General features: G+C 47.7%; 4 protein-coding genes across 4 annotated transcripts; all 4 read right to left on the reverse strand.

The window, feature by feature from the left end:
• Positions 1 to 1,281: 1,281 nt before the first annotated feature.
• On the reverse strand, positions 1,282 to 1,538 carry RhiXN_08858 (uncharacterized protein; the record flags this gene model as incomplete). Its single annotated transcript, XM_043328674.1, has 2 exons — positions 1,282 to 1,485; positions 1,536 to 1,538. 2 exons carry the CDS (start codon positions 1,536 to 1,538, stop codon positions 1,282 to 1,284), a joined length of 207 nt encoding a protein of 68 aa, XP_043180120.1.
• A 2,938-nt stretch (positions 1,539 to 4,476) lies between these two features.
• RhiXN_08859 (Retrotransposable element Tf2 protein) lies at positions 4,477 to 9,260 on the reverse strand (the record flags this gene model as incomplete). The annotated part of the gene is made up of 2 exons (XM_043328675.1): positions 4,477 to 7,828; positions 7,912 to 9,260. 2 exons carry the CDS (start codon positions 9,258 to 9,260, stop codon positions 4,477 to 4,479), a joined length of 4,701 nt encoding a protein of 1,566 aa, XP_043180121.1.
• Positions 9,261 to 10,999: 1,739 nt separating this feature from the next.
• Positions 11,000 to 14,161, reverse strand: RhiXN_08860 (Retrotransposable element Tf2 protein; the record flags this gene model as incomplete). Its single annotated transcript, XM_043328676.1, has 2 exons — positions 11,000 to 12,223; positions 12,281 to 14,161. The coding sequence occupies 2 exons, from the start codon at positions 14,159 to 14,161 to the stop codon at positions 11,000 to 11,002; spliced, it is 3,105 nt and encodes a 1,034-aa protein (XP_043180122.1).
• Positions 14,162 to 14,196: 35 nt separating this feature from the next.
• Positions 14,197 to 15,386, reverse strand: RhiXN_08861 (Retrotransposon-derived protein PEG10; the record flags this gene model as incomplete). Its single annotated transcript, XM_043328677.1, has 2 exons — positions 14,197 to 15,258; positions 15,306 to 15,386. 2 exons carry the CDS (start codon positions 15,384 to 15,386, stop codon positions 14,197 to 14,199), a joined length of 1,143 nt encoding a protein of 380 aa, XP_043180123.1.
• Positions 15,387 to 17,006: the final 1,620 nt, after the last annotated feature.

Raw genomic sequence — 17,006 nt, forward strand, 5'->3', positions numbered from 1 at the left:
GCGCACCCTTGTCTATATATACAACAGGAAAATTGCTTGGAAACCCCAAGTTGATTTTACCTTGTCTCATATCCATTGAGGAGGAAACCCCCAGCCAGCTGAGTAGCTGGCCCTTAAGTAGTTCAGAAGTTAACCCCCTATTTGCGCTTACCACACCTCCAGGGCTCAGCCCCCTTTGTTGCCAGTAGTAGCCAGTAGAGCGCCATAAGCGCTAGTAGTTAGAAGTAGTATAGCCTTAGATAGTAGTTTGCAGTGTTTAGAACAGCCTTAAGTGCCTGCCCACCAGCATGTACCCAACCTTACAGTTGGCATACAACACTATGCCCCACTCTGGGACTTGTCTTGATACTGCTGAATCTGCTTGCAAGATCAATGCAAACCCCTCCCTCAAGTCCTCTGGCATCCAAACCCATTGCCAAAACCCCAACAAGCCCAAGCTCACATTGGACACCAACTATGGAGGTGTCAAGATCACTGTCAAAGACACCACCACCGCTCCCACCAGTTTGTCTAGCCCAAACATCCCTGGTTCATTCACTAACTATGTTACAGAACTCAACAAATACTGCAATGACTCAGGAAGCAATTACTCCAATGCATACATCCTTGGAACAAGCGCAAATCAACACAATTCAGTCACTGACATCACCTTGTTTTGTTCCCACATCCCCTTGCTTGTCTCCAACACCTTGTCTATTATATCTGCCCCAATGTTGTACACCAACTGTAAGGTTGGGTACACGCTAGTGGGCGGGCGCTTGAGGCCATACTACTACACTTGTTTATGTAAACTAACTATCTAAGGCTATGCTAATACCACTTAGGGCGGACTACTACTTCTATACTACTGCAAGAGGGCCTTAGGCCTGGGAGGTGTGGTGAGTAAGGTAAAGGGGTAACTACTGATGACTTAAGGGGCCGGCTACTTAGCTGGCTGGTTATCCTCCTCAATGTGTTTGAGATGAGGTAAAATCAACTTGGTGGTCCCAAGCAATTTCCCTGCTGTATATATAGACAGAGACACACTATTTACATGGTCTGTGCGCGTGAGAGAGGAAGTACATATAGCAAATGAGAAGCGTGCTGCGGGCTGCGCAGAAGCGTGGATTTCTTCTAAGCGCCCTTGGCACGGCATCTTGGCACGGCACCTTGGCAATGTAAGCGCCAAGGTCACGTGATTGAAAAACATAAGATATTGAGTCCGTAAAAAATAGTAAAAATATTAGAAAAAGTAGGCAAGTCTAATGGTATCATTCTTGAGGGTGTAACACTGCCCCCCCCTTAAAGGCTCTTGGCAGAGTCACAAGCCTTTTTGAGTCTAGTCTGGTTAAACCGCTTGATTTCTTCTTGGCTATGCTCCAGTAGTTCCTCCGGCTCCCAGGAATTGTCTTCTGGGCCGTATCCCTTCCATTTTATCAGATAAAACCATTTACCCTGTTGTTGTTTAGCGTCAATGATTTGTTCAACCTTGTATTCTTCTTCTCCCTCTATTGTCTCAGGAGGATGTCATAACCCATATCTGGAGGGGTTATTACCATATATATCCACTGTCAAAGATATATATAGTATATGTGATGCACAGTGATATATGAATAATATATATTGCTGGGGGACGTTGCACTCCCCCCGCCCCCCTAGCCGCAGGCCAATGTTAATGGAGCCTGCGGGCAAGGTCTGAATAATATATTATTATAGAAGAGATTATGTCATCCCCCCCCCACCTCAAATCTGTAGTAGTTTAGTATAGTATTTGATAAAGGACTGGAGGGGGGGAGGTCATGTGACCTTGGTGGACTGTCAGTCTCTAAGTCATGAGCCCTTAGAGTAATGACAGTTCTGACTGCATATATGTGAGTATATGCGGCCTTCTAAAGACTGTGGAATATCCTATTAGTAGGTGGCTTGGTCAGGAGACATGCCAGCAAAGGCATGGGTCATGACATTGCCCCTTTTAAGCACAAGTCTAGGGGACCTAGATCTGTGCAAAATAAGAGGAAAGCTACCTCTAACAGGATACTAGCACTGAATAGACAGAAAAAAAAATTCCCATTTTTGACAGTAATTGGCCAACAGTCATTGGCCAACTACACATGGTTCATCTTGATAGTCCATCCTCCATAGCCTTTAGTTGAAAGTAATGACATGGTTGTAACTCTCCTCTTGACCTTGGAGTAGTTACCACCCTGTAACCCTACTTTCTTCTCTCTACTCTATCCCCCTTTTAGTGCAAGTTTTAGGGGACCTGAAATTGCACTTATTGAAAATGACTTGACCAATTTTCAATGAAATGCTGTTTGTTCAATATTTGCAGTCATTCATCACTGCCTTCTTCCCTCCCAGGGTTCAAGTAAGGCTAGCTGGAATTGAACCAGACTTATAGAGCTAGACCAAGAGCCTTACTGATCCTGAAGCAGATAAAAGATCATGAAGTAGGAGAGGTAAAGCTAGCTGGGGATGATCCAGCCTTTTAGCAGACCACACACTCTACCATCCCTACCATGATCTAAGGGAGTACCAATATTTGCAGCCATTTAGAGACTGTCTTCTTCCCTCCTGGGGTCCAAGTAAGGCTAGCTGGAATTGAACCAGACTTATAGAGCTAGACCAAGAGCCTTACTGATCCTGAAGCAGATAAAAGATCATGAAGTAGGAGAGGTAAAGCTAGCTGGGGATGATCCAGCCTTTTAGCAGACCACACACTCTACCATCCCTACCATGGTCCAAGGAAGTACTGATCAAACTGATGGAAAGGGTGCTTAACCATATGTCTGTATGCTAGAGGTGAAGATCAATCCTCTCAAGTAGTCTTGAAGCAAGAGTTGACTGATAGGTAAGAAAGACTTCTTCCTTATAATGGAAAAGTTGTTGATCATTGAGTATAAGTAGATATGTCAATAGGTAAGGTTAGCTGGAATTGAACCAAGCTCTCCCCTCTCCAAGAACCTTATTATTCCTATGACCTAGATAGAGGGGGGACCCCAAAGCCCCTCAGAAAGAGTAAGAAGTAGTACTCAATGTTGTAAGACTCAGTCCCTTCTGAGTAAGTAGTATGATCTTGACCTATGCTGACTTGGGAAAGGTATGATTACTAGTTAGATATATGGTTGATTAAGCAAGGATAAGGGAATGGAAGCTGGACCAAAAGCATTCCATTGCCTGAAGGAGACCTTAATGTTCTGACATCATGATAGAGAGAGTTCATGATATCAAATGTTTACTCATGCTTACACACAATGGTCATGTGATCACCAATAAATGGTCACAAGTTCACACATTAAGGGAGCATGCCTCCCTGGACCTATCTAAGTTTTTTGGGTTCAAAGACAGGGGGGAAAAACAAGCTGGTTTTTTAAGCAGCTGTCCCCACCCCTTTATATACCTGGGCTTCACTTGGGTCTATATACATATTTCAAATTGCAGCACAGCCTCAAGAAGCAGTATGAGTCAAAGAAGCATCAGGGTCTTCTTTGATTAGCCAATCAGAAAGCAGTAAAAGAACTGGTGAAAAGAAGTTCCAGTGGAGAAGATACTATATTTGGAAGAAGTTGGAAGAAAAGAAGCTCCAGAACCTTCTAGAAGGATGAGTCATCCACATGGTGTGCACAGCCACACTCCAATATGACTCATCCAAATTTCCTTTTATGGTAATCCTATTCCCCAATCCAGCCCAGGATAGCCAGTCACCCGCACAGCCACAATCACATGACAGTGGCATTACCATGACAAATGGGACATGATTTGAAATGGCATATATGGTCATGTGATGTGGCTGTGGCAAATCAAAGTCATGACTAATCCATCTTTGTTGGCATCAATTACATAATCATCAATTACATAATCATTGATGACTAAGCATGATTGGATTTGTCATGGTTGATTTGTCATCTTCCCAAAAGGGAAGGTGGACTTCTGTCCTAAACGTCTGTAAGGACGTCAAGGGTGCGGGCGCTTGTGGCCGTGTGACTAATACAGTAAAACCGCTTAAGGCGGCAACGGGGTACCCTACGACAACAAACTAACTAACTACAATGACCACACGCTATAAGGCGATGGCGGGCTATGTATGTACAGCAAGGGCAACGCTTAAGGCGTGTATCTAAGTGGTTTACTGGGCTGTAATGCCCTCGTACAATGTAGGATGCGACAAGAGGTAATTGACCTGGGTGTTACCATGGTTGGTTGGCCTCCTTATATATTACAGAGCTATCTAATTACAAATACAACTATATGCAATACCGTATCAAATAAGAACCCCAATCCGCAGTCGGCCTTACTCATGCATACGTGTTGCTGACGTGTCATAATGATGTCATTGGGTGGAGGTGGCTACGTATGCTGAGATAAGCGCAGATGGGGACGTGGCTTGGCGCTTTAGCGTATGATATAAGCGCCGATGTCACGTGATTGAAAATGTTCTCCGATTGCCTTCGTTTAAATTCGAGAAATTGGGAATAAATTCCCTGGTATCGATTGTGTCTACGACACTGCCCCCCCTCTAAGGGCCTTGGCGGCGCCAAGGGCCTTCTTTCTCATGTCCTTCTCATACTTTTCCAAAATTTTTTCCGCGTTTTTTAGGTTCTCCCTGGGCTCCCACGTGTTCTCTTTGGAGCCGTAACCCTTCCATTTTACCCAGAAAAACCATTTCCCGTTGCGTTCTTCTGCATTGGTTATCCCTTCCACCTCGTATTCCTCCTCTCCGTCCACTGTGATTGGCGGTGGACGATTTTCAAAGGTGCGTGTCTTGTCCCTTTTAACCTTTGACAGTAGACCCACGTAAAACACGTTATGAATGCGCATGGTTGGTGGAAGTTCGAGTCTGTATGCGCGATTGGAGATTTTCTTGACGACTTTGAATGGCCCTAAGCGCTGTTCCGTTAGTTTGGGACTTAGGGTCTTCAGGTTGACATTTTTGGCGTCGAGCCATGCTTCTTCTCCAATTTCAAACTCCGTCGGGTTCCCGTATTCCCCGGCTGTCATTTGTTGCTTAGATTGCCGGAGAGCAGACTCTACTTTGCTCCATTGTGCTTCCATGGTCTGGGCTAGATCATCTGCTTCTGGGACGTCCGTTGGTACGTTGGAAGGTGTCAGGGTGGGTTCCCAACCATATAAGGCCTTGAAGGGGGTTTTGCCCGTGCTGCTATGTACAGCGTTGTTATAGGCAAACTCCGCCATGGGGAGCCATTTGGTCCAGTCCCTTTGGTTGACCCCTGAGTATGCTCTAAGGAAGTGTTCAATGGAGGGGTTTACTTGTTCCGTTTGGCCGTCGCTTTGAGGGTGGTATGCCGATGAAAAGTGTGGGTCAATTCCCAGGTGTTTGTAAAGAGCCCGTAGGAATTTGTTATTGAAGACCCTTCCTCTATCCGATATTGTCTTTTCCGGCATCCCATGGCGTTTCCATACGTGTTCCAGGAATAACTCCGCTAGTTCGGGCGCTTTCAGCTTTTTGGAACATTTGACAAATATCCTGTACTTGGTGAAACTGTCTACTATGACCAGGATGGAGTCGTGGTTCCCGTCCTTTGGTAAATCTACAATCATATCATAGGAGACATGTTGCCACGGTCTGGATGGGAGTTTGAGCGGCTGCGGGGGAATGGAGGCGTATTTTGGTTTCCTGATTTGTTGGCAGGTTTCACAGGAATCCATGTGCCAATAGGTGTCGGCGCGGATGCCAGGCCAATAGTAATTCCTGCAGATCAATTCCAACGTTTGCTGCCTTCCAGGGTGTCCGGCCAACGGGCTGTCATGGAAGATACGGAGTAGATCAGTCCTCAGCGTTCCAACGTCAGCAACCACAATTTGTCCTTGGTAGAAGAGTAGGCCCGCTTCCATTTCGTAATCCTTGAACGCGCGTTTGATGGATGGGGGCGCTTTGGACTTGTTCTGTAGGAATTGGAGGATTTCCTCCAGGGACTCATCTTGATCCAGGGAAGCCTTGATTTGGCGTTGTAGCTCCTTTTCTGGTGTAACTAAGGCAACATTGGCAAATACGGGTTCCAGGAGCATTGTTTGATTGGCGGGAGGGACATTGGCATGATCCGAGCGGCGTGAGAGAGCATTGGGTTTTCCTGACTGTTTTCCTGGGCGGTAGACTATTTGGAAGTTATAACCGGCGAGGAGCAGATGCCATCGTGCATGGCGTCGATTGAAGGTGCGGGACTCCTTCCAGTATTCCAGGTTGCGGTGGTCCGTGAACACAGTGATTGGGTGTAAGGTTCCTTCCAAGAAGATACGCCAGTACTCAAAGGATCGAATGATAGCCAATAGTTCCTTGTCATGGGTATCATAATTTTGTTCCGCTCCCTTGAACAATTCTGACAGGAATCCTAAGGGGTGTAACCGTCCGTCTTCCTGGCGTTGGCTGAGTATAGAACCTGAGGCTGCACCTGAGGCGTCCGTTTCCAGAAAATAAGGTTTGGCAGGATCAGCGTGGCACAGGACCGGGGCATTGGTGATGGCATCTTTTAAACCCTGGAAGGCTTCTTGTTCTTTTGGACCCCAATTCCAAGCCGTATCTTTCCTGACCAGGTTGTGTAGCGGCCTGGCCATGTGGCTGAAGTTGGCAACAAATTGGCGGAGGAAGTTTGCGAATCCAAGGAAGGATTGTACTTCCTTAACCTTTGTGGGAGTAGGCCATTCCTGGACTGCTTGGATTTTGAGTTTGTCCAAGCTGAAGCCCTTATCCAATACGATGATCCCCAGGTATTCCACGGAGGTAACATGGAAAGTGCATTTTGAGGCCTTGCAAAACAGTTGGTTTCCTAATAGGCGCCGTAGGACTTCATGGACGTGTTGGGTGTGGGATGCGTCATCTTTTGAGTAAATCAAGATGTCATCTAGGTATATGATGACGCATACATCCAGTAAGTCTTTAAACAGTTCGTTCATGAAGTGTTGAAAGGCGGCAGGGGCGTTTGTTAAACCAAAAGTCATTACTAAGGACTTGTACAGGCCGTATTTGGTACGGAAGGCCGTTTTCCATTTGTTGCCTTCCTTGACCCGGACGTTGTTGTAACCCCACCTCAGATCTAGCTTGGTAAAGACCTTGGCACCGCGGAGCTGGGCCATAAGGTTGTCTGGACGGGGTAGTGGGTACACGTTTTTCTTAGTACGGTTATTCAAGCGGCGGTAGTCAACAACCAGCCGACGGGAACCATCCTTTTTTGGCACAAACATGACAGGAGAGCTAATTGAGGATTTACTGGGACGGATCTTCCCAGCCTTAAGTTCGTCTCTGAGCCAATCCTTAAGTGTGGCGGATTTGGCGTTGGTCATACTGTATAGGGGCGAGTTTAAGGGTCCTTCTTCCATGAGTTCTATACTAATATTGTAGTGCCTATGGGGAGGGAGCTTGTTGAATTCTTCCTCTCCAAATACCTTAGCGTATTGGTGGTATTCGAGGGGCACTCCTTCAAGTGGGTTCTTGTCTGCTTCCTCCTCTTTGGCAATGGCTACATGTTCCGGGGGCGTGTGAGGGAATGAGAGGGTGCGCAAGTTCCAATCTATTTCTGGATTATGGGCGTCTAACCATTTTAGGCCTAAGATGGCTGGGTGGTTTCCAGTGTTACATATGAGGAATGTCTCCGTCATCCTCTTGCCATCAAAGGTAAAGGTTAGTGACGCCTTTTTCCAGATTTTGCCAGCCTGGGGGCTCAACCCATTGAGCATAGTAACGGTGCGGGGTGTTGGGAGGGCTATGAGAGGTAGGCGTAGTGCCTCGGCGGTACGTGGGTGAAGGAATGACAATGTGGCGCCTGAGTCTATCAGGACTTCTAGGTGTTCCGCTTGTTTTTCTGGTTTAATCAAAATTGTGAACAGGGGGGAAATTCTATTGTTACTATCAGATATATTACAAATTTCGATAAATCCAGAGTCCTTGGGGTCCTTGCGCGCGGCAGCAGGTACCCTTACTCTTTTGCCGATTGGTACTTGGAGTCTTTGCCAATCTTGGCGGCTTCCTTGGCTTTCCCCTTATCCTCAATAGGGGTAGCCTTCCATCCTGTGCGGCATTCCGCAAACTTGTGACCCATTTTGCCGCATTTGATACAGGCGCCAGCGGCGCGGCGGCGATTGCGTTCTTCTTCCAACACAAATTTGGGGTCGTCGGAGAGTTTCTTTGAACCGGTTGTGGCTTGGCCGGTACTCGTCCCCCTTGCGGGGTTGGATGGTCTGCTAGGCTTATTATCCCTTGGTGGATGGCTAGCACGCTCTTTGCGGAGAGCGTTGTCGATGACGAGTGCTGCATTCTGCAGCTCAAGGAGTGTTTGGGGCCGGTGTTTGCAGGTTGCGATTTGGCGACTGACCTCCCAGTGGAGGCCACGGGCGAATTGGCCTCTAAGGGCCGCGTCGTTCCAGTCCAGTTCCATTGCCAGGGTTCTGAACTTGGTAATATAGTCCGCACATGTGCCGGACTGGGTAAGCGTGGTGATTTTCCGCTCGGCGGCCCTTGTGGCGTCAGGGTCGCCGAATGCTGCCAAGAACTCTGTTTTGAATCCTTCGACCGTTTGAATGATGGCCCAATGTGAGCCAAGTTGGTCAAGGTGAGGGTGGGCCCAGGCCCCAGCGGTGTCCTTCATGTTCATCAAGAGGAAGGATAGTACCTCTTGGTCGGTGGGGAACATCCGCGAATTGAGGCGGGTCCAGGCCAACATTTGGGTCAGCCACTGCTTTGCTTTGCTCCCTATTTTGCCTGTGTAGGCGTCGGGGTGGTCAACCTTGACCAGAGCGGAGTAGGTGGCAACTGGAGCCGGAGGAGGAGGGGCAGCTGTCCCGATCGGGGATTGGAGACGCGGAGATGGAGGGGGAGATGGGACTTGCGGGGGCACTGCCCGGACAGGAGTGGGTTGGGCAAAGGTGGGGAGCCCTCTAGATGGTTTGGGCCAGAACAAGACCCGACTAGTCAATCCAACAGGGTCAACTTTTGATAAGGGGCGTGGTGTTGCTTCCACGGCCGGGGGTTTTGTGTCCTCTGGGGTCCGGGGCCCGTGGAGTTGGAGGCTCCTAAGCCCATCCTTGACAACATCGACGGCTTGGGATATATTTTTGACGTTGGTGCGGGTCTCGATCCCGGCTTCCTTGATTTCCCCAACTTCTCGCTCGAGGCGTTTGACTTGGCCAAGGAGGCCAAGGAGGAGGCGTGTGACGCGCTCGAGGGACACTTCCCCAAGCTCGACAGGGGTGGCTGGCGGAAGGAAGGGTCCCAGGTCCCCTTGATCGATAGGGGAGCGGGTTCGAGAGGGCGGCCAGGAGCGGGTTGCCATGGGATGTGTTGGCGGATAGGAGCGGCCAGCGTGAGAGGAGGCCCGGGAAGAGGAGCAAGTGGGGGTGCGCAAGGTAATGGTGGGCAAGTGTGGGAAGTGGGAGGCTATACAGCCAAGGTGCCTATATCAGGGCTTATGAGCGCTTTATTGCGTTATACGCTAAGAACCTGCGTCAAACAACCTAGCGTTGAACAGTAAGTGTAGCTAATCACAGCTGTGGGCGGGCGTGATGTAGAACCTAGTCTCTGCAAGCGGGTGTATCTGCTGTCTGGTTCCGCTAGCAAAGGGTGCGGCAACCGTGTGGTATGCGGGCGATAGGGTTAGCCTGCCTTATAGCAATTTGCTACTACGTGGGACCGACAGCTCTTTGATTATTCCAGCTGAAAGGGGAGTCCAATCACGTGTTTTTGCTCGTGCTAGTACAGGTAACCTTCTTGGTGGTTGGTGCTTAGTAGTGGGTGTCGCAGAACGGTTTGTAACCGACGTAAGGTCAATTACCTAGTGTCCTAAACGTCTGTAAGGACGTCGAGGGTGCGGGCGCTTGTGGCCGTGTGACTAATACAGTAAAACCGCTTAAGGCGGCGACGGGGTACCCTACGACAACAAACTAACTAACTACAATGACCACACGCTATAAGGCAATGGCGGGCTATGTATGTACAGCAAGGGCGACGCTTAAGGCGTGTATCTAAGTGGTTTACTGGGCTGTAATGCCCTCGTACAATGTAGGATGCAACAAGAGGTAATCAACCTGGGTGTTACCATGGTTGGTTGGCCTCCTTATATATTACAGAGCTATCTAATTACAAATACAACTATATGCAATACCGTATCAAATAAGAACCCCAATCCGCAGTTGGCCTTACTCATGCATACGTGTTGCTGACGTGTCATAATGATGTCATTGGGTGGAGGTGGCTACGTATGCTGAGATAAGCGCAGATGGGGACGTGGCTTGGCGCTTTAGCGTATGATATAAGCGCCGATGTCACGTGATTGAAAATGTTCTCCAATTGCCTTTGTTTAAATTCAAGAAATTGGGAATAAATTCCCTGGTATCGATTGTGTCTACGACAACTTCCTTATTTGGTAACTCCTCAGTCAATACCTTCTTGACCTAGGTATTTCCTGTCTTGGCAGGAGAGTTACCATTTAAGGTAATCCAAGTACCAAGGGGTTGACCTTCATTCTTCATATATATGATGCATCATTGATGTAGGGGCATTAGTCATCCCTACATCCCCTATAGGCAATACATATACACATATATATGTATATATATACTGGGTATAGGTAAGCAGCTTGTTTTCAATGTCATAACCCATATCTGGAGGGGTTATTACCATACATATCCACTGTCAAAGATATATATAGTATATGTGATGCACAGTGATATATGAATAATATATATTGCTGGGGGACGTTGCACTCCCCCGCCCCCCTAGCCGCAGGCCAATGTTAATGGAGCCTGCGGGCAAGGTCTGAATATTATATTATTATAGAAGAGATTATGTCATCCCCCCCCACCTCAAATCCGTAGTAGTTTAGTATAGTATTTGATAAAGGACTGGAGGGGGGAGGTCATGTGACCTTGGTGGACTGTCAGTCTCTAAGTCATGAGCCCTTAGAGTAATGACAGTTCTGACTGCATATATGTGAGTATATGCGGCCTTCTAAAGACTGTGGAATATCCTATTAGTAGGTGGCTTGGTCAGGAGACATGCCAGCAAAGGCATGGGTCATGACAGAGGAGGTTGTTCTGGGAATGGCTGGTTTGGCAATTTGTGGCTTTTGGATAGCAAGCCAACGTAAAAGACGTCATGGATTTTTAGGGTTTCCAGTAACTCTAGGCGGTAGGCGTGGCTAGAGATTTTCTCAATGACTTTGAAGGGACCAAGTTGTTTGGGGTCCAATTTATTCAAGTTGGTCTTAAGTTCCACGTTTTTTCCATCTAACCATACTTTTTTGCCTACTGAGTACTCCGGTACTGTTCCTTGATTTCTGGCCATTTGTTCCTTGCTCATTCTCAGGGCTGACTTGGCCTCTTTCCACTCCCAGGCTAGGGTTTCTGCTACTGCATCTGCTTCTGGTATGTTGGCAGGGACATTGGCAGGGTTCATGACTGGGTTTTGTCCATAAACTAACTCAAAGGGGGTTTTCCCAGTTGCTGAGTGTCTTGCGTTGTTGTAAGCATACTCCGCTAGTGGTAACCAGGTAGCCCAGTCTGAGTGATCAGTGGTGACATAAGCTCTGAGGTAGAACTTGATGAACTGGTTCACCCTCTCAGTTTGCCCGTCTGATTCTGGGTGATAGGCTGAAGAGAAGGCCAGTTTGACCCCAAGGCGTTGGTAAAGAGCCCTTAGGAATTTTCCAGTGAACGTTGTTCCGCGGTCCAAGACTGTTTTTATTGGTAGTCCATGCAGTTTCCAGACATGACTGACAAATAGGTCTGCCAGACCTCTTGCTGTGACCTTTTTTGAAGTTGGGATGAAGTGTCCAAATTTGGAGAAGGAGTTGATAACCACTAGGATTGCATCATGCCTGTTCAACTTAGGGAACCCTGTGATGAAGTCATATGAGATTGTGTGAAAAGGAAATGGGGGGACTTCTAAGGGTTTTAAGGCAATCACAGGGTTATGGGCGCAACAATTGGCCTGGCAGGTGGGGCAGCACTCCACCCATTCCTTGGTGGATGATTTCATTCCTGGCCACCAGTAGTTGCAGTTCAGGAGTTCTAGGGTTCTTTGCTGACCAGGGTGTCTGGCTAGTGGAGAGTTGTGGAATTCCCTCAGGAGGCGCTCTTTCAGGGTTTTGGAGTCTGGGACAACTAGTTTACCACGGTACCATAGGAGATCCTCTTCCCAATCATAATCCCTGTAGGCCTTCCTAATAGAGAGTGGAGCGTTGTCAGTGTCCTTGGTCAGGAACTGGATGATAGGCTTGAGGGACGGATCTTCCCTGAGCTTGTCTCAAATCTCAGTAACAATCTTGAGTTCCTCTTCCAATGTGTTGGCAAAAACCTTGGATGGTAACATGACTTCTGGTTCTGAGGGAAGGTCTGTGTAGTCCAATCTTCTGGAGAGGGCATCTGGTTTTCCTGACTGTTTCCCTGGGCAATAGTGGATCTCAAAATTGAAATTGCTTAGGAAAATGCGCCATCTAGCATGTCTGCAATTGAAGGTTCTAGCCTGCATCCAATACTCCAGATTCCAATGGTCCGTGAACACTTGTATGGGCTTGTTTGTTGCTTCCAAGAATATCCTCCATTCTTTCAGCACCTTAATGATTGCCAGGAGCTCCTTGTCATGGGTGTTGTAATTAGCTTCTGCTCCTGAAAATGACTTGGACATGTAGGCAATTGGGTGTAACCAGTTATCTGGACCTTGTTGGCTAAGTATTGCCCCCATTGCTACTCCTGAAGCGTCTGTTTCAAGGTAATAAGGTAGCGCTGGATTTGAATGGATCAGAACCGGGGACTGGGTGACTAGGGACTTCAATTCCTGAAAAGCTCCCTCCTCTTGGGTTCCCCATGACCATGGGGTTTCCTTTTTTGTGAGGTTGTGAAGGGGACAAGCCACAGAGCTGAAGTTGGGGATGAATCTGCAGAGATAGTTCACAAATCCTAGAAAGGCCTGGACTTGCTTGACTGTTTTAGGTTGGGGCCATGATGTAACCGCCTCAATCTTTTTCTGGTCCATAGAGAAGCCAGCCAGGGATATGACAATGCCAAGGTAATTGACTGTAGTGACGTGGAAGTGACATTTAGAGAGTTTGCAAAACAACTGGTTTTTCATTAGTTGCAATAGGACCTCTCTAACATGTTCCAGGTGCTTCTCAGGGTCTTCTGAGAAAATGAGGATGTCATCCAGGTAAACTACCACTGTGACGTCAATGAGGTCACGGAACAAGTTATTCATAAAATGTTGGAAGGCGGCCAGGGCATTGGTAAGACCAAAGGGCATAACCAGGTATTTGAACAACCCATATTTGGTCCTGAAGGCCGTTTTCCATTCATCTCCTTCCTTGATTCTGACATTGTTATATCCCCAACAAAGATCTAGTTTGGTGAACAACTTTGCGTTCCTTAGTTTTGCCATTAGGTCATCCTGTCTGGGGAGAGGGTACACGTTCTTATGCGTGACGTTGTTGAGTTTTTGGTAGTCTACCACTAGTCTGAGAGAACTGTCTGCCTTCTTGACAAACATGACCAGGGCGCCTGCCAAAGAGGTGCTGGGGCGTATCTTCCCTGTTGCCAGTTCCTCATTGATGTGTTGTTTCAGGGCCTTGGATTCTGCGTCAGTCATGCCATAGATGGGTCCGGGAGAGAGTTTAGCGTTGGGGATCAGGTCAATTGCAATGTCATACTCCCTGTGTGGGGGGAGGACCTTAAACTCCTCTTTGCCAAATACCTTGGCAAACTTGTGATACTGTTGGGGAAGATCTGCTAGGGGGTCCAAGTCTGCTTCCTCCTCAGAGGCAATTTTTACTTGCTCCAGGAATGTGATCAATCCCTGTTGCCAGTCAATGAGGGGAGCTTCTGCCATTAGCCATGTCATGCCTAGGATAGCCGGGGTATTCCCAATGGGACAAACAAGGAAAGGGATGGAATGTAAATGGCCATTGGCCAAGACCGCAAGTTGAACCTGGTGCCATATGCAACCAGTCTGTGAAATTGTACCATCTAACATTCTCACAACTTGTGGATTTTTGAGTTGGGTTTTTGGGATTTTATATTTTTCCACAATCAAGGGGGAAATGAAATTCAATGTGGCTCCAGAGTCAATGAGGGTCTTAAGGGGTTCTGCCAGGAATTTTTGGACATATAGGTTGATGAATAACAGAGGTTTTTTATTTGAGTCCAGAGCAAGAGATACAAATTCAAAACTGTCTAAATTGTCCATTTTTTGAGTCAAGGGCTTGGCAGCAGTCCTCAACTTCAATCTTTTCCCAAGCCATCCTCCGCCACCTTGGCATCTTCTTTAATGGTGGCCTTCCAACCGTTGGGGCACTGCTTGATGCCATGACCCTTTTGTCCACATTTAACGCACAGCCCTGATGTGCGGCGGCGGTCCCTTTCTTCCGGCGTGAGGTAGTTGGGGTCCTCCAATAGACGGACCCGTTGAGTGGTAGTGGTGGAGGTAGTGGCCACACTGGCCGGGGACTTGGCGGGTGCCTTTTTAGGGCAGTTCTCCTTGTTTTTGCGGCAAGTGTTGTCTATTTTAATGGAGGCCGCAAAAATTGCCTTGAGTTCATTGGGAATATTGTCTTTGGTGGACAACAATTCCTTGACCTTCCAGTGGAGGCCTTGCGTGAATTGCGCAATGTAGGCCTCCTCATTCCAGTCTAATTCCGCCATGAGGTTGCAGAATTCTGTTACGTACTTGGAGGTGGTTGTGGTCTGGGAGAGTGCAGCAATTTTCCTAGCCGCGGCTTGTTTGGTGTCAGGGTCGGCAAACGCCTCCTTGAATTTGGCTGTTAAGGCCGGGATAGTGGTTGGTGGGTTCCCTTCACCCTTGATGATGGTCCCTATGATTGGGAGGGCCCAGTTGGCTGCCTTGTCAGTCATGTGGTAAAGAATCCACACAACCATCTGTTCCTCCTCATCAAACTGGTCCCTGTGGAGGGCAACCCATAGGAGCATTTGATCCAGCCATTGAGTGGCCTTGCGTCCTTGAGTATCCCCCTTATATGGATTGGGTAGCTCCATCTTTGGTCTTTTTACGGAAGACCCTGAATTGAATGGGGTGAGGGAGCTCAGGGACCGTTTAGGCATTCCCTGAGGCTCCTTTTTGGGAGCCCTCCTTGGTTCTTCCTCTTCCTTGGAGTCAAACCCTGTTCCTTGAGAGGGGCGGAAAGGAGCTTTGAGTCCAGGCCTAACCGTGCCTGGAGTGTGGGTTTCCCCCCTGTGTGGGTAGGGGGGGTGACAGGCCCAGTCAATGGGCCAGGCTGGGTTTGGGCTCTGCCCTGATCCTTGTTGCCAACAAGGTTGTTGGTTTCCCTGCATAGGGCAACAAGCTGAGTAATCTGTTTGCCTTGTGACTTGACTTGGTCCTGGAGGGACCCAACTTGGTTGGAGAGGGCTGAGATAGCCTTGAGGAGAGCGCTAAGGGTTGGCTCCAGTTCCATTCCTGGCAGGTCTTGCGGAGTGGGAGATGGGCTGCAAGTGGGTGGTTGGGAATGGGATGGAATGGAGTGGCGGCCGGAACAACTGGTGGGACGGGAGTAGGGATGTGGGGCGCCAGAGCGTGTGGATGGAATTTTGGAAACAGCGTGGGGGGTGTGCCTATATCAGGACTTATGGGCGGTTTTTTATGCAGAGTGTGAACGCTAAACCCTTGTGTCAGACACCTAGCGCTGAACTATCCCTACAACAAATCAACAGATCTGGCAATTGTGATATGAGCAGGTTTTTAGCAAGCAGGTGAATCAGCTGTCTAGGGTTGCTATCTGCTGTGTTCCGGCAAAACACGTGGTATGCGGGGGATCAGAACTCATCTGCCTTGTAGCAATTTGGTACTACATGGGGGTGGGGGATTTTTGATTATTATATCCCGCAAGGTAGCCCCAATCACGTGATTTCCCTTGTGCTAGTACAGGGAGTCTTCTCCTTGTTGATCAAGCCTACAACAAGTTGATTTTACAATGTTGTACACCAACTGTAAGGTTGGGTACACGCTAGTGGGCGGGCGCTTGAGGCCATACTACTACACTTGTTTATGTAAACTAACTATCTAAGGCTATGCTAATACCACTTAGGGCGGACTACTACTTCTATACTACTGCAAGAGGGCCTTAGGCCTGGGAGGTGTGGTGAGTAAGGTAAAGGGGTAACTACTGATGACTTAAGGGGCCGGCTACTTAGCTGGCTGGTTATCCTCCTCAATGTGTTTGAGATGAGGTAAAATCAACTTGGTGGTCCCAAGCAATTTCCCTGCTGTATATATAGACAGAGACACACTATTTACATGGTCTGTGTGCGTGAGAGAGGAAGTACATATAGCAAATGAGAAGCGTGCTGCGGGCTGCGCAGAAGCGTGGATTTCTTCTAAGCGCCCTTGGCACGGCATCTTGGCACGGCACCTTGGCAATGTAAGTGTTATAGAGTAGGGTTTTAGGGACTATGTAATTAAGTACAAAATATAATAAAGTGATTAATAGATCAGTTATCTATGGATATAAAAGGCAATAGACTAGCTATATAAGGGTAAATTAGGTTAGTAATCAGGGTGATCCCTACACTTAACAAGTAATCAAGCGATTACTGCAGATGCAGGTGGTTGGTTATGCTTATAACTATAGTACAAAAGTTAGTATTGAGTCTTAGTTACCTACTACAATTTATCTGGATTTGTTAGTAATTTATTTGACTGAGATTGCACTCAGTTGAGGTGTATATGCCGCTCTCAAGGCCTTAAACTCTCCCAACTGACTTACTCAAGAGGTTCAGGGTTGCCCTAGAGCCTTTCCTAGCTACCCAGTATCTGTTGGGACCTTGCTAGAGGCTATATGCGCCGAGATACCTTACAGGTTAAGTTCAGTGAGCTTAAGAGGCTAGGAAAGCAAAATAAGACACTCTAAACTAAGTAAAGAAGATCTGATAGATCTTCAAGTTCACACAAGGGGTAAGAATGGGATGAAAAGAAGGATGTATTCAAAGGGGTCTCCCTCAGGGGCTTTATATACCCCAGAGGGAGAACAAATAACTATATACATGATGTACAAAAGAGGAAGTTACATGAGAGGTAC

Source organism: Rhizoctonia solani, chromosome 5 (assembly GCF_016906535.1).
Source record: "Rhizoctonia solani chromosome 5, complete sequence".
Classification (NCBI taxonomy): Eukaryota; Fungi; Basidiomycota; class Agaricomycetes; order Cantharellales; family Ceratobasidiaceae; genus Rhizoctonia; species Rhizoctonia solani.